Source organism: Pelodiscus sinensis, chromosome 2 (genome assembly GCF_052426305.1).
Source record: "Pelodiscus sinensis isolate ZL-2025 chromosome 2, ASM5242630v1, whole genome shotgun sequence".
NCBI lineage: Eukaryota > Metazoa > Chordata > Testudines > Trionychidae > Pelodiscus > Pelodiscus sinensis.
Window position 1 is genome coordinate 234841219 of NC_143053.1, and position 23312 is coordinate 234864530.

The 23312-nt window shown below is 44.0% G+C and overlaps 1 protein-coding gene across 11 annotated transcripts in view; it reads left to right on the forward strand.

Moving 5' to 3' along the window:
- The first annotated feature begins 4024 nt into the window (after positions 1–4024).
- CCNY (cyclin Y) overlaps positions 4025–23312 on the forward strand; it is a 174303-nt gene continuing 155015 nt past the window's right edge. For 8 of the 11 annotated variants that reach the window (XM_075922696.2, XM_075922695.2, XM_075922697.2 and 5 more), the window contains exon 1: positions 4730–4866. Coding sequence is in view for 1 of the 11 variants with exons in the window: in XM_006133021.4 (XP_006133083.2) it covers positions 4713–4866 (154 nt within the window). In the remaining 10 variants the exon portion in view is untranslated. Of the gene's footprint in view, positions 4878–23312 lie in introns of all 11 variants that reach the window. The other 3 variants (XM_006133021.4, XM_075922702.2, XM_075922705.2) reach the window with 3 other exon arrangements.

The window sequence follows — 23312 nt, forward strand, 5'->3', positions numbered from 1 at the left end:
CATCTTATAGTACCTCCTGATAGTCCAGCATGTCCGATAATCCGGCACCACCTAGGTCCCAAAGGTTCCAGATTATCAGAAGTCTACTGTAATATATTATCCGTACCCCAGCAAGATCCTAGCCAAGGTCATCATACAGCGGATCTCAGAAGCTGTCGACAAGTCTCAGAGGACAGAACAAGCTGGATTTCTCAAGGGAAGAGGATGTACCAGACTTTCACCCTGAGAAACATCATAGAGCAGTGCACAGAGTGGCAGAGACAGTTGTACGTTAACTTTGTTGACTTTGAGAAGGCTTTTGACCACATACACAGAGTAAGTCTTTGGCACATTCTGAGAGCCTACGAAATCCCTCTACAAGTGGTCCAGCTCATTAAAAGTTTTTACACCAACTTCACATGTAGCGTGGGATACTGCGATCTGTCTTTCGGAGTCAAGACTGGGATCAGACAGGGATGCATCATGTCTGCACTACTCTTCAACATAGTGATTGACTGGGTGATGTAGAGAACAACAGCAAATGAGTCAATGGGTATCAGATGGACACCTTTTTCCACATTGGAAGACCTTGACTTTGCGGACAACCTTGCGTTGATTTCCCATATCCATCAATACATGCAGGAAAAGAAACAATGCCCACGTACCTTTGGATGCCAGGTTGGACTAAGAGTTAGCCAGAAGAAAACAGAGATTATGATTCTCAATATAGATTCACCAGCACCAATCAAAATAGAGGATGCAGATTTACCCAGCACAGACAGCTTTACGTACTTAGGCAGCATCATCCGCCATGATGGAGGCATCAAGAACGACATCCAGAGCAGATTAAGTAAGGCCAGAAATGTCCTCAGGAGTATGAACAATGTATGGAGAGCTACATAGTACAGTGTCCACATCAAGCTTAAGCTATACCAGAGCTGTGTCATATCAACACTACTATATGGCTCAGAGTGCTGACGGATGACAGAGTGTGACTGTGCCACGCTCTCATCCTTTCACATCACCAACCTTCATAAGATACTTTGCATCTTTTGGCCAAAAACAATCTCCAACCACGACCTGCTCTGCAATGCCACCAGAAGGACATGACCACTATCATTATGAGAAGACGCTGGAGATGGATATGGCATGTGATGAGAAGGGAGGCAGATGCCATTGTAAAGACAGCACTTCACTGGATGTAAACGATGGAAACGTGGGAGGCCCAAGACAACATGGCGGCGTACTGTTGAGGCAGATATGAAGAGAATGAACTACAACTGGGACACACTGGAGAAAATGGCCAAAGACAAACAAAAATGGAGAACCTTAATTGCTGCCCTACATGCCAGAGGGCGTAATAGACATTAACTTAACTGTAATATGTAATAATGTTATGAATACTGTGATGTAATAATTATTATTGAGGGTAAATTGTAATATGGGGGGCGCAATTGGAATGTTTATTATATGCCTATAATGCTCAAATTCAATGGCTGTACAGCATGGCAACACAGCAGCATCCCAGAAAGGTATACCCAATCATACACTCAATACAATGGTATCCATCAAGGCTCTAGGATGAAATGACACAGCTGGTTTGCTAGGCTGCAAGGCTAGAAATCAAAATCTGATAGAGGCAGCAGTGGAGTGGAATGGAGGGGAGGAGCACCGGCTCCTGCTTCCCTCCCCTTGCTGTATCTATATCAGAGGCAGCAAAGGGGGAGGGGGAGGGGGAGGCAGAAATGTGAGTTAGTCAACTCAGCTACCCGATAAGCCTAGGTACAGTAGACTTCGGATAATCCGGCACCTTTTGGACCTAGGTGGTACCAGATTATCAGATTTGCTGGAGAATCTGGAGGTCCGGTACAGCTGCACGGCTTAACAGCTGGCCAGGGCACAATCTCTCCTCTCCCCTCCCCTTTCCTCTTCACATCTCCTCCGTGCTGTAACCTGATCCTCCTCCCTCTCCCCTCCCCTTTCCCTTCACTGAAGCAAAATGCTCTTCTCCATACAGTAACACGATCCCACTCCCTTCCCCCCTCCCCGAACCTTATGCTCCCTCTGGTTACAGCCAGCACGTGTGCTGAATGGCAGGCTTTTTAATCAGCTGGTGGTCAGGAGCGCTCGGCATTTTGATGCTGGAGTATCGGGAGTGCCGAACAGTTGGATGCCGGACTATCGGAGTTTTACTGTAGTCGACTAATTGACTATTCTCTTACATCCCTATTAAAAAGGAAAAAAAATTGTTGATTTCTTTCTCTTTGGATGAAACTCAGACTATTTTGAAATAATAAGCCGAGCGTCCATACTACCAAGCCCATTATTTCGAAATAGAGGGTTGGTTATTAAAAAAATCTGTACTCCTGCTTTCCTTGGGGAATAAACTTATTCAAAATAGTTATTATGGGAGTTATTTTGAATTTAGTTATTTGAAAATAATTTCCTAGTGTAGACATGCCCTTGGTTACACTCCCTTCTTGTTTGGAAAGGTTATCATGATCACGTTCAGGCAGGGCTGGCAATAATTGTATGCAAATTAATACTTAAGAAATTGGTGGCTTCGATTAGAATATCATTTTCCAAAGACAGTTTCCTACTTGTCATTGCTGAATGTACGCTGCCAGCAGGACAGGCAGAGGATGTAATTTGGATTAGAAAGCCAGCACCTATAGTTTGATCAATGATAAATTATGGCCTATTTTCTGGTTTAAGTTTGATTGGAAACCACTTCTCAGGAAAAGAGAGGCTCTTGTGAGTTTTCTGTTATTTTGGAGCCAAAAATAATATAAGAACAAACTATGGTTTCTGTGCAGTTAAACCTGCCCTTTTTCTCAACCCCATTCTAAACTATGCCAAACTGGACTGACTGGCTGGCCCATCTCTATTACTTTCATTCACCTTTGTTCTGTGTTTCATTTAAAGACATGATAAAATTATTGTGAAGATTTTAAAAAATAAAACCATAAAGGGTGCATCTACACAGTAGGGCTTAACTCAAAATAAGCAAAGCAAATTGAGCTACGTCAATTGCATGGCTTATTTCAAAATAGCTTATTTTGAAATTGGGAGTATCTACACCGCACTTATTTTGAAATAGAGCTCTCTTCCTCCAACTTCCCTTACTCCTACTATAATGAGGGTTACAGGAGTACAAGCAAGAAGTCCTCCAGCTTGACAGTATTTTTACATTATTTCAAAATAACTGTTTGCTGTGTAGACTGGGACTAAGTTATTCTGAAATAACGTTGTTGTGTAGATGTTCCCAAAGAGATTAAACTCCTGAAACAACTTTTAACATATACCTAAGAATGAACCATGTCTGTCTAGGGACATTACCCTCCCCTTCCCTCTGCGCACTGGGGTTCGAACCAGGCATTTTCAGCAGCAAAAGTAAAAGCCTCTACAGGGCACCAAGTTGGAACAATTTTTAATAAGTTGAGTCCTGCAACTCACTGAACTGCCAACTTATTCATTGCTATCATCACATGAAGCCAAGGTGCGCTGGCGGCGCATTCCCACCACCCATAGTTCCAGCGCCCCGGACACTCGCTGTTTCTCAAGAGAGAGTAATGAAGACATAAGGGGAGGAAAAACCCCTGGAAGGAAACTGGCGGAGAGCTGCGGGCGCGGCTCCTTACTGTGCAGGCTTGAAGGGGGGAGCGCACGAGCTCTGTGCGGGCAGAAGGCGCGTGGCTGCAGGCGGGATTGCGGTGGGAGAGGGTGCGAGTGGGAGGGGATGGGAGACGAGAGCGCGGCCAGGACACTCCCCCGCCAGCCACTTCCCAGGGCGTGGAGCTGCAGTGGGTCTCAGCCGCCTTCTCCCCTGCGTGGGAAGAGCCGCCCAAGGCGCTGGGGGCCCTAGTGGGGGCGCTTGGCAGAAGCTGCTCCAGAGGCCCGGCCCAGTGCAGGTGGACGATCCGGGGCTCAGCACAGGGCTTTGCTTGCTGCCCTCTCCAGCTGCAGGCGGGTGGGGGCGGAGCCTAGGGGGCAAGAGGCGGGTCGGGGGGGGGGTGGGAGGTGGCGGGGAAGAGGCAGAGAAAGGGGAGGAGCTTTTTGTACCGCTCCCCCCCCCCTTGCAGCGAGGTTCCGGCGCTCCTGGCGCGCGGGGGAGGCAGCGCGTGTCTAGCGGCGCTAGGGGCAGGCAGCTGCACGAGCGAATTGGACCGGCGCGATGCTCCCGTGAGCCGCCGCCGCCTCCCGCCGGGCGCTTGGTTCCCTGGCCGGGCGGCAGCAGCAAGAGGGGCTGCAGCGCTGAGCCGGGGGCTTCCCAGCTCCCGAGCCCCTGCACGCGCGCCGGGTCCCGGTCCCAGCCCAGCGGGCAGATGTTACCACCCACTTGAACCGGAACCTTTTTGCAAAGGCAGCCTCGGGGCTGCGGTGCCGCCGCTGTGCGCGCCGGGGAGTGGATCCAGCCGGCTCGGTAGGAGGTCGCTTAGCTCAGCCGCTGGCCATGGGGCTGAGCGTGCACCGGGCTTAGCCGCCTTGTGCCGTACCTGCCGGGCAGGATGATTTAGCGGCCGCGCCCTCCGCTCGGCTGGGCGTGCTTGGCGCACGGCTCGGTGGATGAGCCGGCGGGGGGATCAGCCGGGGAGTGCGGCAGGAGGGAGCAGCTGCCACCGCCTATTCCTCTGCTGCTTGTTGTTTTCTTCGCCGCTGCCCATGGCTTGTCGCCGCCGCTGGTGACGGGCTACCCCTGCATCCTCCCGCGCCTGGCTCGGCGGCGAAGGAAGATGGGAAACACCACCTCCTGCTGCGTCTCCTCCAGCCCCAAGCTGCGCAGGAATGCCCACTCCCGCCTGGAGTCCTACCGCCCCGAGCCCGAGCTGAGCCGCGAGGACACGGGCTGCAACCTGCAGCACATCAGCGACCGGGAGAACATAGACGGTAAGAGAGAGGTGTGTGGGCTGCTGGGATGAAGCTTGGGAAATCCCCCCACGTTTCCCCTGAGCTGGGGAAATCCCGTCTATCTCCAGCCCTAGGGGCAGCGCCAGGGAAGTGCATCCACCCCAGGCGCAGGGGGAACCAAGTGGGGAACTCTCTGCTGTCCTGCTCAAAGAGGGGGAGGGAAGACATGAAACTCCCAGCCCCCAATATTTATTCCTTGCCAGGTTTCCTCAGAGGAAAATTTATTCAATCCTCTCCTCTTCCCGGTTTTGTTACCGGTCTTCTGGTGATTGCAAAATACATGTGAGACAGAGGGTGTGAAGGGTTTTTTTTTTTTTTGGACCTCCATCCACAATTTTGAGGCCTTCAGTGCCCCTAGCTTTGTATAGTACAACTCAGCATTATTTGCCCCGTTAATACATCATGCTGTAGCCTTTTTATTCCCATCAGCTCCTCTTAACTCTGTGTGGTTCTCATCTCCCCACACCTGATTCAGTGTTTGGGATCTTTGTACAGATTCATGTACATTGCACTATGGCATTATTTATCTGCCCGCTCCTCTCATTTGAGGCCTTTACAGTTTGTCTAGGTTGACATTGAAAGACTAGGGATGGTACTTTCAAGATCTCTGTATTTTTCCCCCCTTACCTAGCATGCATTGTGTGCACTGGCTCATCATAGCTTTCAGATCCAATTCACTCAACTGTTTGATTTTTCAGAAGTGAATTCAGGTGCACCCAAATTTTCTGAACAAGATGGTCCATGGAATCATGTTATGGACTAATGGTCATCTGTTTCTATGTGCATGCCAAGGCTCATCTTTGTAGGGGAATAAAACAAAGGACAAACCCCCATAGTTATGATCTTGTAACAGCGTTAATTTCCAGTGACTTATTTCCTTCCATTACATTGATTAGGTGTTGATATTATGGAGTGATGAATAGTCTCTACAACATTATTAGGAAAAATTATATTTTCATTGACTTAGTAATGACCAAACATATGTTGTATTCTGGTTAATCAGAACCTGGCCTATTTCTGAGTGTGATTTTAAAATATACATAGAAGCTAGTTTCTGATTAGCTGAAATAGTTAGTCCTAAAGCTTAATTGGTAAAGCAAGGATGTTCTAATAGTTTGACATGAATTCCCTTTAGTAGAAAGCCAAAAATTCCCCTTGGCACACACAAGATTCTTTCAACATTATGTGATCAGTTGCAAACTAAGCCTGTTCTAACCACTGGTTAAAACTTGGAGTTCTTAATAATCGAGTAACTTTACCTCAAGTTAGAATTATTTATTTTAATCAAGTTACAGTCTGGAATTCTGACCTATTGTGGTTCAGACATTTTTGTTTATACAATAGAAAAATAGGACTGTAATGGGTTCACTTGGTGGGGGGAAAAATGCATAATGACCAGGTAAAAGAGAATTTGGAGACATGAAAGAACAAGTTTTTGACCTGTGAATGACTGATTTACCAATGTTGTCCAGTGTAGCAGCGAACAACTTTTTGCATTCTCTCATGGATCTCACATTAGTAGGAATAGGTCTTGCTATAGTTTTAAGTGAAATGGTTTGGTTTTTTTGGAGAAGGGTCGTGCGCTCTTTAAAATCTGATAACAATATAAAAATACTAAATGTTTGTCCTTGTACATGTACTTTTCACCAAGAATTCTCTTCATGGTTTGGTTAGAGCGTTAGCTTGCAACCTTTACAGAGACCCTTGTACTCCCTGAGGAGTGTTTGTCTGACATATCCCCAACTTCACCTCACTTAAAATATACTTGCTTACAAAATCAGACATCATACAAAATTGTCATGGAATGTTGTTAAAGAAAAATTGCTGCCTCATTTCTACCATATAGACCATATAGATCTAATTATAAAATAGATCAATTGGTATATAAATACTGTACTTACATTTCAGTGACTAGTCTATGGAGCAGTATAAACAAGTCCTTGTATGAAATTTAGTTGGTACTGACTTTGGTACTGACTTTTGTAGTGCTTTTTATATACTCTGTTGTAAAACTGGGCAAAGATGTAGATGCATTCATGTACTCCTTGGAAGACCTCCCAGACACCAAATAGGACCTGCCTCGGGGGCACAAATACCTCTGGTTGTGACCACTGGCACTAAGACAAATTTTAAGATAAGTAACAGTGCTCCATGAATGGAAGCACTGATGGCACATGTGTGCATTTTGTCTCTGCCCTAATAAATTCTTGTCAATTAAAAGACCCTGTGCATTACCTTTGGAACATAGAATATCTGTACTATAATGGGAAACGTACTTTCTCTGTTCCATCAGGCTTAGCACTGTGGCAAAGTTAAATTCTCAGGTGAGGGAGCTGCCTTTGACTCTGTAAGCATATAAAAATATTGGGTTTTGTTTTTCTTGCCTTGCTCAGGATCAGAGGCATCAGCTTTCATTGAAGAGGCTGATGAAGAGTGAGTTAGTGTCTTTTCATTGAACACAATTCAGGATATTACGGGTGTTTCAAATTACTGTTTTATTCACTGCTGTGTATGTGTTGTCTTGCAGTCAAACTCACCAGAGGTCTTTGGTCAAAAATGATAGACTGATAACAAAATGTAATAAGATTATGAAATATTATTTCCTGAGACTGGATACATTTTTTGTATTAGATTGCTTGAAGCTATCTGACATACAGATGCTTATGGTGGGAAAATGGAAGGAAAAAAACAAATAGTGCACTTGTAGTAATATTGCTACTGTTTTTCAGTAATTTGAAAATATTTTATGTGAAACAATGGAGGAATAATATTGCGGTCAATTTTTTAATTTTTATACAAGGGAATATCGGCTCTTGCTTCATCAAGCATCCTACAAAATATCTAAAATCCAGGAAATATTCCTTAGAGCTATTCAAATCTGCAAATATTTCAGATTGTTCAAGAGTTGGATTTTTTTTGTAAAAAGGAAATGGAAATAAAAAGTAACTCTCCCTGTAAGCAAACAATTTGGATATTTATGCTACTTTGTTTTTTAAACCTGTTTCTTGCTATCTATTACTGTACAGATACAGTACGATTGACAATGATGAATTCCAAGTCCTGGCAATGCTAATTCACTGGCACTGCTTTTTTTTTTTTTTTTTTTAATAGACTCATACACTTTAAGGTCAGAAGGGACCATTATGATCATCTAGTCTGACCCCCTGCACAGTGCAGGCCACAGAATCTCCCCCACCCTCTCCTAGAATAATCCTCTCACCTATATTTCCGATATTGAAGTCCTCAAATGGTTTAAGGACCCCAAGGTGCAGAGAATCCTCCAGCAAGTGATCCGTGCCCCATGCTACAGAGGAAGGCTCTCAAGTACTGATTATAAGATGTGCTTTAGGAATTACAGATAGTTGCAAGTAGAATGAATTGTTGTTATCCTTTACCTGCCAATCTGCCTTCAGTCCCCTTGTGTTAATCAAGATGTATAGAATTCTAATTTCTAGGACTGGACAAAACAACTTTTCTAAAATAAAACTACCACTCATAAGGAGGGCTCACCTCTGCGGCCCTCCTGTTGGTAGTTCTTTAGTCCACAGCACTCATCCTTCTGGCTGGTGTTTCCCCATGCCCTCTCTCCATGTTCCAGTTGTAGACCTGCGTCGCTCCCCTACCATGGCATCCTCTTCAGGATACTGCCCTCCAGCAGTGCTCACTCCTAACAGTTTTTCGTCCCTTTTCTGGGAGGCTGTATCAGCAGTCCTTAGTTTCTGTTGCTACTGTGGACAGCTTTGGCCTCCAACCCTGGCCCCGCTGTTTCAGGGACAAGCTACAGCTTGTATGGGCCTCACCTTGGTAGCAAGGTGTGATTGAAGGTGGAGCTCAGGGCTGCCCACTACTCTGGATCCTGAGTGAGGGACCCTCTGGTAGCAACCTTGTCCTGCCCTCCTCTACTTACCTTCATTGCCTCCTGTTCCTTGGGTCACTTCCCCTGTGACCCTTTACATCCTCCGGGCCTAGTGTCAAGGCCAGCAGCCTGACAGGTATCACGCAGGAGCCTCCCTCTCTAGCTCCCCTGAGCTTGCCCAGTGCTGCTCTATCAAAGGTGCTTCTCTGGGACTCGGGTCCTACATTTTCCCTGGTCAGGCCCTAACTGACTCTTTCTGCTGGGCAGCTCTGTATATGTAGGGCTGCCCCAGCAAGCCACACCCAACTGTATACTAAAAAGCCTCTCCTTAATTGGCCTGGACTGTGCAACGGTTTGTGACAGTTGACTTACTACACTACCCTAAACATTCTCCCATCCTGAAACCAATCTTAATCTGTCACCAAGTTTTGAAAAAATGTAACTTTTCAACTGTCTGTTCCCTGGATCATTGAATGCTCTGGTGCAAAGGAGGGCCAGAATGGAAATGCTCAAGTTCTGTGAAAACTGATTACTGCGGCATTTCCAGGGTAAGTAGAAGCTTTTTTTCCCTCCACGTTTCCAGTCTAATTTTGTGATGAAACTGGTTCTAGTGAATAAATGAACTTTTCAGAGCCTGTTCAAACAGAGCCTTTTGAGGTTTGCTTGTTGTGTACTGAAACGATTGCAAATGCTGTAATGAAGAACAGGTACCAGTGAATTGTAGTTATAAGACCTGATCATACAGCTCTTGCAGGGGAGGGAACTCATATTGTGCTGCTCAGTGGAAATTCTGCTTGAAAGAGGAATATAGGATTAAGGCTACAGCTATATCTGACTGATGCCATATTATCAAAAAGCACGATTTTTATAAGGTATTGGGAACTCTTCATGTCTGTAAGTGAAGGGAATTTTGGAAATGTTTGAATGGGAACAAACTTTGTTCAGAGACTTCTAAGATAGAAGACTAAACTTCTGTTTTGAATATTTTTTCTGTATGATGGCAGTACGGAAATAGTTCATGAATCACTTTTTTGATTATCTTAAATCAATAACACACATTTCTGAAGATTTGGATCCATTGGGTTTCACTGATAATTAGACTATTATTTTTCAGGCTTTAGCCAGAGGCAGTAGTGATATCTGCTTTGCTGCTATATTCTGTCCAAAAGCAGAAAAGGAATCATAAGATATTATGTCTTGTGGAGTCTTGTGGATAAGGGAGAAGCAGTGGATGTGGTATACCTAGACTTTAGTAAGGCGTTTGATACGGTCTCGCATGATATTCTTATCAAGAAACTAGGTAAATACAACTTAGATGGGGCTACTATAAGGTGGGTGCATAACTGGCTGGATAACCGTACTCAGAGAGTAGTTATTAATGGTTCACAATCCTGCTGGAAAGGCATAACAAGTGGGGTTCCGCAGGGGTCTGTTTTGGGACCGGCTCTGTTCGATATCTTCATCAACGATTTAGATATTGGTATAGAAAGTACGCTTATTAAGTTTGCGGATGATACCAAGCTGGGAGGGGTTGCGACTAATCTGGAGGATAGGGTCATAATTCAAAATGACCTAAACAAATTGGAGAAATGGTCTGAAATAAATAGGATGAAGTTTAATAAAGAGAAATGCAAAGTGCTCCACTTAGGAAGGAACAATCAGTTTCACACCTACAGAATGGGAAGCGACGGTCTGGGAAGGAGTACAGCAGAAAGAGACCTAGGGGTCGTAGTGGACCACAAGTTAAATATGAGTCAGCAGTGTGATGCTGTTGCAAAGAAAGCAAACATGATTCTGGGATGTATTAACAGGTGTGTTGTGAGCAAGACATGAGAAGTCATTCTTCCACTCTACTCTGCGCTGGTTAGGCCTCAATTGGAGTATTGTGTCCCGTTCTGGGCACGGCATTTCAAGAAAGATGTGGAGAAATTGAAGAGGGTCCAGAGAAGAGCAACAAGAATGATTAAAGAACATGACCTATGAAGGAAGACCTAGAGAACATGACCTATGAAGGAAGGCTGAAAGAATTGGGTTTGTTTAGTTTAGAAAAGAGAAGATTGAGGGGGGACATGATAGCAGTTTGCAGGTATCTAAAAGGGTGTCATAAGAAGGAGGGAGAAAACGTGTTCATCTTGGCCTCTGAGGATAGAACAAGAAGCAATGGGCTTAAACTGCAGCAAGGGAGGTTTGGTTGGACATTAGGAAAAAGTTTCTAACTGTCAGGGTGGTCAAACACTGGAATAAATTGCCCAGGGAGGTTGTGGAATCCCCATGTCTGGAGATATTTAAGAGTAGGTTAGATAAATGTCTATCAGGGATGGTCTAGACAGTATTTGGTCCTGCCATGAGGGCAGGGGACCTGACTCGATGACCTCTCGAGGTCCCTTCCAGTCCTCTCGAGGTCCCTTCCAGTCCTAGTATTCTATGATTCTATGATATTGCTCAGAAGATGTCCATTCTTCAATGACTGATGGCTTATAGAAACTTTTAAAGTTTATGAAATGGTTTAATCTTTAAAATCTTGCTACAAGAAAGTTGTGACAACAGGCTGAGGATTTCGTAATGAATTTGGATGATCTTCTATCTGTAGTTCATGAAGACACTTTTATCTAGCAGTATCCTGGCTACAAATATAAGAGAAAACAGTTGATCATTTAAAGAGCCAGTCTGGTAAATTACAGTGAAACCTTTGTTATCCTGCACTCTGTTAACCAGAAAACTTTGTTAATTGGCATTGCCCGCAGCCACAATACTGTCACATCTTCAGGAGCACAGCCTGGCTTGATTTACCATGATTGGCTTAACAGTTTTTTATTTAGTAAGTACAGTACTAATAATCTTTAACTCAAAATAGAAATGTGAGGCCAACTGCCCCACACTACAAAACTACCAATATTAAAAACTTGAGTTTTACTATCTTTGTCCATTGGTTTTTCCCTAGGCTGATGGGACCCTCAGATAACTGGAATTTTTAGATAACCGGAACGCCCTAATTCCCGAGCGTGCCGGATAACAAGGTTCTACTGTACTGTTATTACTTAGGGCTTATCTACACTGGCATGTTTTGTCACCAAAAACTGCCTTTTGTTGACAAAACCCTGAGGGTACACACTACAATGCACATTTTGTTGGGTAAAAACACCCAGTTTTGGTGACAAAAGACTTCCACTCCTGCAAAAGACTTTTGTCTTTTCCCCTCCGTTTATTGTGGACAAAGAGCTAGTGTGGACTCTGCTGTGTATTTTGTTGAGAGAATGTCTGGGCTGGTGGCTAAACTCAGGGTACGTCTAGACTACAGGCTTTTGTCGACAGATACTGTCGACAAAGCTTCTGTCGACAAAGAGCGTCTAGACTACATTGAGTTCTGTCGACAAAGCAAGCTGCTTTGTTGACAAAACCCTGTAGTCTAGACACAACCCTAGATACAGTAACACCTTCTGTCGACAGAACTCTGTCGACAGAAGGCGTTATGCCTCGTAAAATGAGGTTTACCAGCGTCAACAAAACTGCTGAGTTCTGTTGACGTTATGTTGACAGAACTCAGCGGTAGTGTAGACGCAGGTATAGTTTTGTCGACAAAAGTCCACTTTTGTCGACAAAACTCTGTAGTCTAGACACATCCTCAGTGTTTTGTGATCTCTGCTACAAGTAGGCATGCACCCCTCCTCTTTCAAAGCTCTGGGAAGTATCTGACAGCTGAGTGAACTGTTCCATTTGGGGGATGAACAAAGGGCAAATTATTGGAATTCTTCTGTTCTGCTCTGCTCTGCTAAGAACACAGTGGCAGGCAGACTGCTGCTGCAAAGGAAAGGCTGACGAGGCTGCTGTGCTACTTTGACATTCCTCAGCATGGAGAGCTCACAGAGCTATGAGGGAAGCCCAAGAAGTGCAGTGATCAGCTCTGCCTTCCCACAATACTGCACTGTGGGATGCTTACCCACATTGCTTTGCTTTGTCGTCATGGTGCTAGCAATGTGGCCATGAAATGTGGACAATGGGAGGCAGAAAAACTGGTTTGACTGATTTTCACTTTTGGTGACTTTTGCATGTTGACAGCACTTTTGTCACCAAACATTCCCAGTGTAGATATAGCCTTAGATGGCCTCACTTTTTTTTAAGCCTATCTTTTTTGCCCACTTCAAAATTGCTGTATCATTTGGTTATTGGTCTGATTAAAAACATGTAAGATGGATTGTTTATTCCTTTTGCCTATGAAGGTTCTGCATTTGAAAATCACACAGAATGGGCTCTGTAAGAGGCTCAGTGCTGTGGTGATAGGTAATAAAAGATAGCTTGATACAGGACATTTAGAATGCAGATTGGCTGTGGTCTAGACAGCACTGAAATTTATACATGCTGTCAGCATGTCTGCTGTCACACAGTCAGATCCACTGTTTGGCTTAACTAGTGAAAAAACTGAGAGATGGTTGTTTTGAAAAAAGTGGCTCTTGGACCTGGTTTTCCTGGGTGGCACATGTTTTTCCACAGTAGATTCTTTGTATATTGAGCTTTGGTGGGGAGATGATGAGCTCACAAGATACATGGCATGAGATCACTGTCATACCCTGAAACCAGCTGAGCTCAAAGACTAGTCCATTGAGCTGGGACTAATGGAAAGTTGCTTTTGGTATTGGTAGAAAATACCGTTCTTTTTGTAAGAAGTTACTCTGGTTTCTCTCCCCCCGCCGCCCCCGGCAAAATCCTTTTAATGTTGCTTGGTCACATTTTACATTGCCAATTGCAGATCAGATAACTGCATCCCGTGTTACTGCATCCATAATACACCAATTCATCACTTTTTTGAGGTATGTTAATTTTTCTGCAGCTGATAGACAAACTCTTGTAAAACAGCAGACCATTACAGTGAAAATGGTTAGTAGCCATGTGAGAACATCTGAATTAAGATAATACATGAGTCTACACTGGCACTTTACAGTGATGTAATGTTCTGGCTCAGAAGTTTCAAAAAACATCCCATTCTGCAAGCAAAGCAAGTTACAGCATTGCAAAGTGCCAATGTGAACCTTGTTACAAGGTTCGGAGCTCACTCCGAGTGCTGTTAGCGACTTCCCTCCTAGAGGAGGTTTACATAGTGTTCTATTGCTGGTGCCATGGCTTTAAACTTTTAAGTGTAGACAAAGCCAAAGTGTGCCTCAGGTGTGCAGGACTCAGTGAGAATTAAGGGGTTTTATATGTTATCAAGTATAACACTCAAGAGTAGTAAGGTATTATAATCTTTCTAGGCTACTTAACGAAGATTTACTGAATGAGAATATTGGTTCCTTTCAGAGCTTATGCCTGATGGGTAATGTCCTGCCCTCATTTTCATTTTTCCAATCTCACCGTACTCAACAAAATTGCACAAGTTTAACTGTTAGCAGGATTTGGCCTGAAGCATCTGTGACTTTTAACTGGTTGGTACTAAGGATATTAACAACAAATCAACTATCCGCTAAGCATTTGTTTATCGGATAGTCTGTTGACTAGTCTATTTCCTCCCCCTCCCCCCACTGCCTCTATCAGCAAAGGGGATGGGGAAGGGGTAATTCAAAGCAGCAGCTCTGCACCGAATAATCAATTAACTGCATTTTAACAACCCTAGTTGGTACTGGGCTCTTGTGATAGTGTGGCGGTATATCAGGGTGAGCAATAAAATGGAGGTGATTCACCAGGGTTAGACCCTGGTGGGCTACTGCTGCTATATTTCCCTACACCTTCACAGATATGGGACTTTGCAGCTCCTAGTGACCAGGAATTGCAATGCGTTGCTGCTGGGAACGGTGATCACCAGTACCTGCAGAGATTCAGGTAAATATGGCAGTGTCGGGGCCCACTAGGGGCTAACCTTTGTGGACCAGATCTGGGCTGCAGGCCAGTATTTGCCCACCACTAGGGTAGATTCAAAAATTTAAAGGGAGTACTCCTTTTCTGTGAACGACTATTGCATGATCTCCATGTCTATATTTAGGATGTCTCATGTATAATTTTGTTCCATAGAACCAGTCAACCAACAGAAAGATATACATTTGACTGTTGTATTTAATCAGCACACTTCTGAACATGTAGGGCCATGTTTCATAAGACCAGAACCAGACTCACAAAAGCAATTTTTCCATGGTCTTAGTTCAGTTTGGAGTGTCTGGATACTTCAGAAATCTGTACACGTGATCTTGTGTACCACAGGCAAAACTGTCTTTAAAATGTAATCTTGCTCCTATTAAAAAATATTATAAAAATGGACCGTATGATTTTTAACTACTGTGCGTCTGAATGATCTTTGTTTTTACGTCTTTCTTGAAAGACAGCGTAGTGTAGTGTGTCTAATCTCTGTGCTGGAACATTGGTTCAGTGTTGGCTCAGGGACAGCTTTGCTATCTACTGATTTTCTAACATTACCTTGCACCCTCTAGTGTTTTTCTTGGAGGTCATGTATCTGAGCATGGTTGACATCTTAGTCCAGGGGTTGGCACCTATGGTATGTGTGCCATAAGTGACGTGTGAGCCGATTTAGGGTGGTACATGGTGGGAGACTGGCACAGCCCAGGGCAGGAGGTTTAAATCTTGGCATGCCACTTGAGAGAAGTTGCCGACCCCTGTTTTAGCCTTTAATAATACTATTGTGTTTACATGTTTGGTACTTTCCTCAAAGAATTCCTATTCACTGCCCACTGTTACGCTTTCATTCTTGTTTCATACTATTTTACCATGTACTCAGCTGGTTGTTCTTGTACTATCCTGGTGGAATGTATTTACATATTTCATACTGTAGCAGTGCAAGCAGTTTTAATGCTAAAAGATATTTACTTAAAGGCACACATCTGCTTTTGACACGGCCTGTCTATTACTTATAGTATAATTCTTTCTTACTTTGCTTCAAGCACCAGACCCATATTTCAGGCTCTTTTTTTCTCCTACACCAGACTCTGTCCATGCTGGACCCAATCTTAGACAGAAGCAGCCTCTGCTCACGGCAGGCCTTGGATTGCCACGGGCAGAGACGGCTTTGCGGCTGCCTCCTCTCTCCCCACGCTGCTGCCTCGGATAAGGCTCATTATTTGACTTCTTGTTCACGTACCTAGTATCCAGACAACCACTAGAGTTTCCTTTCTGCAAAGGAAGAACAGATACTGTACATAGGCTATTTTTCCCCCCCCCATCATCTTTAGCAAGAAGTGTAAGGAAATGCTGTGTGGAAGGGAAAACAATGATTAATTTTTAAGTTGAAGGCCAGATCTACTCTAGAATCTTATGCCAGCACAGCACTATTTGTTAAAGGTGTGGGTTTTTTGTAATAATTTTCTGTCAGCAAAAGCCATAGTGTAAATACAGTCAGACTGGCAACAAAAATGCTTTTACCAATATAGATTTTCACTCACAAAATTGATATAAACTATACCAACAGCAGAATTTTTTGCCCATATAAACTGAATGTGCACAAGGAGGCTTTACTAGTATATCTTAAATGTCTATGCTACCACTTATGTTGGTATAATTCATGTCAGTTGGGTGTGAATGAGCCATCTCCCTGAGCGACACAGTTACACTGTCTACGTGGACAGCAATATGTTGGCAACAGAAATTCTCCCATCACTCTTTAGGAGTGGATTAAGTAAATTGACAGGAGAGCTCTCTCACGTTGGCTTAGAGCAACTACACTAGAGAGCTTACAGCAGCACAGATGCATCTGCAATACTGTAAGCTCTCTAATGTGGCCACAGCCTATACTGAAAAATTACATCAGAACTGCTGATCTCTCCAGGATGTGAAAAACCACATCCCTGAGTGACATGGCTATGCTGACCTAACCTATGGTGTGCACAGCCCCAGGCTGACATGAGAATTCTTCCCGCCACCTACGTACTGCTTCTCAGGCAGTAGAGCTATAGCAGTGAGAGAACCCGTCCAATTGCTGTATTGAGTGTCTGCACTAAAGTGCTACATTGGTGATGCTGCAGCATTGATCTGACCTAGGAGAAGTGAGATTATCTGTGCAAGAGATGGCAGGATCCTCAGCTATTGTAAATTGCCATAGTTCACTGAACCCCACTATGCTACCAGTTTACAGAGCTGAAAATAGGGATGTAACCAGTTAACTGGTAAGCATCACCCTTACCTGGTGACACTTTACTGTAACCTGGCCCAGGGCAAGCTTCCCCTTAACTACAGTGGATTCATCCCGGCCCAGGCAGCCCACGGTGCAATGAGCTTGACTAGGCTGCAGTAACCCCCTGCCCATGCTGCACTGCAGATTGGAACCACTACAGCCTGGCTGGGCCTGTTGCACCATGCTGCAAGCAGGGGGCCACAGCCTCTCACTGGTGGGATCCTAGTTAAGTGGTTAGCCGGTTAAACATAAAGTTTAACTAGTTAACTGATTATCCCTTGCTGAAAATCTTCCCCAGAATGTTTATGGTTAAGCTAATAAATCCTTTGCAAGTTCACAGACATGAAATTTTATATCAAGAGGAAAAACAAGGATTTAAATGCAGAATCCACAACCATCCTCCACAAGTGCTGGAAACAGTTTCTAAACAGTTGTACAACTAAATGCCCAAGGCTAGATTTTACTGCTAGGTCACGTTGTAACTTGAGCTCACCTGTCTTCCCTTTCACATACAGAAACTTCTAGCTTGAGTCAAGTGATGCTTTAAATTCAAGCTGCCTCTGCTAATAAGGGGAAAGGGTTGGAGCTCAAAGGCAGCTGATGCTTGAGCTATGCAGTGAGCATGCTACCAGAAGCTGTGCTCAAATCATAGCAACTTTTCAAGTGCTAATCCAAGCATTCCACGTAGCTGAAGTGTTTCACAGCAAAGCCACTCTGACTCAAGCTAGGCTAGCCCAAGTAGAGTAACTCAAACTAACTGTTGCAGTAAAGACAAACCTAAAATGGTATAAAGATACATCCTGTACTCACCAGTATTGCTTTAATAAAAATAATAACCAACATTTAGCAGAACTGCACAGACATGCATGCACACCCAGAGATTTATAGTCTGGGTGCTCAATACTCTTAAGGATAAAGTTTTCTATTTCAGAATGTCATATTTCATCCTTTTTTCTTAACATTGCTTTTTAAAATTATGGTCATACTGGTTAATTCTTTGGCTGAATTCAACAATGACAAAGCAAAAAGTTCCAAAGCAAGACTTACACTAATCTTCAAAAACGCCATTTTCATTAAATTTAGGTATGAGTCTACAGGATTATATGCCATTTAAGTTTATATCTTAACGAGAAAATGAAATAATCTAGAAAATACATTTTTACTGGGCACTGAATATTACAATATTGATGATGCAATACTGGCCAACAACACTATAATCAGGTTTCCTCATGTATCTTGTTAGAGTGGATTTCTTAGTTGTGTGTGCAAATGTGTGACAGTACAGTGTTTTTTACGTGTTCAAATGGACATTTAAATTCACAGTATTCTGTGTCAAGTATTCTTCTGAACTAAACTTTGGTGCTGTCATGCATCTCAAACATTAAATGAAATTCTTGGAAACAAATTACATGATAAGCCAAGAGAGTAATAAGCTTACAAGAGGACTAGCTTTATCAAGTGCATCTTGATAGTTCTATTTTTACATGTTTATACATACACTTTACACAGAGTGAATTAACTTTACTTCCTGCTAATGACATGTCAGAAATGAGATTTTAGTCAGGCTTTGAACAAGGTCCTGGAGGTCACTTGGCGAAGAGGGAGCAAAAAGGGGAAAAAGCACAGAGATGAGAGGGTGATTAAAAAAATCAACACAAAAAGCAATGTAAACATCAACACTGGCATTAGCAATAGAATGCAATACAGGAGCTAAGGCTAGGACAGGTACCAAACGTGTCATTAATGCATATACGTAAGGTATGTATTATAGATTGTTTCTCTATCTGTAAATGTTGGGATACCTTGACTTAACTCTTTGGCCGGCCTAGGGGACAATAGTAAAATCCATACTATTGATTAAGATGTGTCCATTGTCATAGGTACAAATTCATAGGAGGCCATCTGGCTACCGGCAACTACTAATATAATTCAACAATAAACCTGACTCGCGTGCCTTTGTATCTTGTCTGAGTCTGTGGTCTTTGGGGGCTTTCATAAAGACTATTATGCTAGCTACCTGCACAGAGCTGGCATGATATACTGAGGAAGCATATGAAAACACACAGGCTGTGTCTACACTGCACCCCTTTCCCGGAAAAGGGATGCAGATTAGACACATCGGAATAACAAAATCCGTGGGGGATTTAAATATCCCCCGCGGTATTTGCATTTACATGGCTGCTGCTTTTTTCCGGCTTGGGGATAAGCTGGAGAAAAGCACCAGTCTAGACGTGATTCTCCGGAAAATAAGCCCTTGAAAGTAGGAATAAGAGATCCTCCGGAAGAGGGCTTATTTCCGGAAAAGGGGTAGAGTGTAGACCACACAGTCTAATGAGAGCAGGAGATCTGTCAGGATGCCATACCAGTAAGTCTTGAATTTATTACATCACTGTCCTGAATTACTACAGCTAGTCCTCGGCAGCAGCCCCCTGTAGATAGATGCTGGAGGCAGGCCCCTCCCTTTCCCCAGCAGCCTCTATCCATAGGAAACTCGTATCTTCCCTCCTTTCCCTCCCCCCGCAGACAGAGGCTGCTGCTGCCCCACACTGCTGTTTCAGGCAACGGTGCGGGGCAGTGGGCAACCAGTCCACAAACAGAGCTGGTTTTTAAACTGGCTCCCCTATTGCACCAACTCTCACCTGGCACCCCATGCTGCTGCCTCTGATATAGAGGTTAGCAGTGCAGGGTTTCAGGGGCTCCTCGGGAGTGGGGCCAGAGCACACTGACTGGTGGCCCCGCCCCTGGGGAATATAGAATAGTTGACTAACCTCTAAAAATTCATGCGGTTAGTCGACTATTCTATTACCCACTATCTAACATCCTTACTGGATACCAGTTGTTTTCCTCTTCTTTGCGTTGTTGTTGTTATGAATTATTTAAACACTTGATAATAAGAATAAATTATTGTCACTATTTATCTCAGATATACCAAAAACTGAACCTTTTTTTGTTTAGTTGGAAAATGTGAATTTTTTCAAAAGTATGGGAACAGATGAGTATTTTTGCATCACTGCATCCTTGTGGACAGACTTGTAGAACAAACTTTTAATGTTGCCAAACTTTAAAGGGAACTATATCCCAAAGCACTTTATTGTTGCCGTTTAATGGCAAGAAACTGATGGGCCTGTCTTCCAGCTAGTGAAACCTTGGGAGCAAAACTGCAAATCAATAGTAGATGCGCAAGTTTGCTTCTAGAGCGGTGCTTTCTGTTGTGCATTAATATTTCGGCAAGGCAATGTAACTTGATGTGGTAACTGTTACCACACTGTTCTTACATTGATGAGGCCTCTTCACAGCTTTTTAATGGATATAGAAATGCACTGTGAATTATTCTGCTTCTCTTTGTCTGCAGAGAAAAATTTATTACTTTCAGATGCTGAGAAGCAGCTGTTCATAGTACGCAAGTCTTGCATAGAAGAAAAGAATTGAGATGTACTTGATCAGTGAATCCTAAGATTGCTTGCTTGCAGTCTCTCTACAGAGCATGAGAGAATGTGAGAGCTTGTGTGTGTGGAGTGAATGATGATTGTTTTGTTGGCTCAGTGTTGGTTGTAGGTTTTTGTTTTTAATTTCTGCAGTTACATTGTTTGTTGCAAGCAGTAGTGTTGTCCTCCTCTTCCCTTTTTCCAGCTCTGCTTTCTTTCTTCAGAGGGAAATAAGATTACAGTGGGATCCATGTCAGATGGATCCGTACTCTGACTTACAGAGATGGGAAGAATTATATGTGGCTTGTTACTTCTGCTGTGGGGAACACTTTCTTTGCTGCAGGTGAGACTGGTGATTACAAATACAAAACCTTCTGCTTAAATGAACAAGTCAATATTTATTTCTCCTGGTCAGGAGTAGTTCAGGAGATTAAAAAAAACTTCTGCTTTACCTCTTTATCCTACCATCCCAAAATTGTTTTTCTAATGTTCCCTCATCTTCAAAAATAAAATTTGAGAACTGATATCTCGAGATCAGAGGGGGACATGAAATGTATTCTGGGAGCAAGTGAGAAGCTTTTTTTTGGTAGGAGGACAATGTACTCTGCACATTTTACCCATAGCAATGAAGAGCTAGCAAAGCTGATTCCTTCAGACATCTCAGTCCCTTTTTTCAGTGCTGTGCATTTGGAAAGATTTCTGTTAAGTTTGCATAGATTTAAACCAAGTCATTTCTGTCTGCACATTAATATGTTTATTATGGCAGTTTTGAGACACTGTACCTCAAAGTGGCATCCTGGAACCCTTATATTGGTCACGATCATATAATTATGATATGTTTTGTACAAAGTATGCCTTGCAAAGTTGTATTTTAAGTCTTGATCTGTTGAACCTTCATGTTCTGGGGTTTGTATGTAATATCATTCCATGTAAAGCTATGGAGTAGTGCTATTTGTGTTACTGAAATATATTGTAAGGCTGGGAGACTTTCATAGCTGGCCTTTTAGTGGGGACAAATGAGCAACTGTCTGGCCAGTGGTAGGCATTGTTGCCTATCAAGAGGAATCCCCTCTTTCAGAGACTTCTCACAGAGGGCACATACAAAAGGCTGCCTAACCCATGACACAGCAAGGATCTTTTGGGCATCTGGAAGACCATTTAAAGAAGAACAGTGAAATCATCACTCTCCTCCCCTATCTCTACACTTGGAAGATTGTTAGGAAGACAGAGACTTTGAACTGGGGAGATTGGTCCCAGGCTGGGAAAGGCATCTAGTCTATGAATTGAGAACTGTGAGTTCCCTGTAACATACATTAGGGCAGCGGTTCCCAACCACAGGGCCGCAGCCTGGCCCTGGAGGTTCTGGGGACCAGGGCTGGGATACATCGACCAGCACCTTTCCTCCTGCTGTGGCTATTGGGAGAGGCATGTCCTGCCCCTGCCTCTCAGCCAACCAGTGCTGGGTAGAGGCAGGATAGGGTCTCCTCCTGGACACGGAAGAGCAGTTCGTTGTGTGTTGGGAGGGCTGCGTTGGAGCCAGCATAGCAACCCCAGATCAGTCGCGGCCTGGACATAAGTGCTTAGCTGGAGGCAGCACAGTGCTAGGTGAGGGGGCAGGGCAGACACTGGAGGCTCTGGCGGCGGGGCTAGTGCTGGGGTTGGGGGCCTGGCATTGGGGGGTTCTGGGATAGTGAGCTGGAACTGGGGAGGGTTATGGGGGGATGGGTGCAGTGGGGTTCTGGAAACAGGATGCTGGCACTGGGGTGGCCTGGTGGTGCGGGGCTCTAAGGGGTGGGAGACTGGCACTGAGGCATTCGGAATGGGAGGCTGGCACTGGGGGGATTTGGTGCAGGGGATTCTGGGGTCAGTGGCTGGTGCTGGTGGCTGGTGGAGGGATGGGATTAGGGAGCTCAAGAGGCTGGCGTGTACCGGAGCCCCAGCCCACAGAGCCTTTGCAAACAGGTGGCTTCAGCTGCATCAGCCGCTCACCACGTGGCAATTGCTCGCAGCAGCTCTGGGGGCCAGGGCTTTTTGCGGACAGGTAACATTTTATTTGCATATTCATTATTTGCATAATAAATATGCAGCTAGAATGTTGCCTCCTGCCAAAAGTTTGTGAACGGGTTTGCTAGTCTACCGTACGAAAAAGGTTGGGAACCACTGCATTAGGGTTTGAGACTGATTCAAAAATTGCTGTAGAATGTAGACTGAGAGTCTCTATCAATAAGGATAATAGGGATATAAAAACCACTACTATAGATAAGCGGTTAAATGATTTCTTTAACTGGTTAACCATCAGCCCCTGGGTGGTGAGAGGCTGTCCAGGGTGGTTGGGGGACCATAAGACGCCTGCTTATTGGTTAACCAGTTAACTTCTTACATCTCTAAAAAATAACCTTATTTCTTGTGTAACCAACTCTGATCTATCTGCTACTTATAATCCTCAAACTCTGTCTTTCTGTAGTTAATAAATCTGTTTTATATAGTACCTAAAACTGTGGTTTTGGTCAAAATGTTTGGGGAATCTCAACTTGGATTACTTGAAATGCTGATGCATGTCCATTTCCCCTTAATACACAGTGCAAGCTCATTAGTTAATCTGCCACTTTAAGGCAGTCTTGAGGAGCATAAGATGGTATATTTTGGAGTGCAAAGGTGGAGGCGTGGGTGATGTACCGATGTCTCTCTGTATGCTTCATGAGGCTCAGGGAGCATTAATGCAGTTCAGCTGGGCGTGGGACTCTACAAGTTCATGCCTGAATGATCACAACTGCTGGAGAGGATTTGCTGTTTGTCACTGGCGTAGCATTCCTGCACACTAAATTGGTGATGCTTTATCGATCCTAGTGGTGTTAATTGAGGGTAAAGATGCAATGAATCAATGGGAGAATGCTCTTCTGTCAACTTCAGTACTCTGCCTCCCGCAGTACTCTGCCTCCCCCAATGGCAGAAAGTGAGTTGGTGGGAGAGTGTCTCCCATCAACATAGTGTAATGTAGCCATTGCATTAGGTTCATGCGTGGGTACGTCTAGACTACACG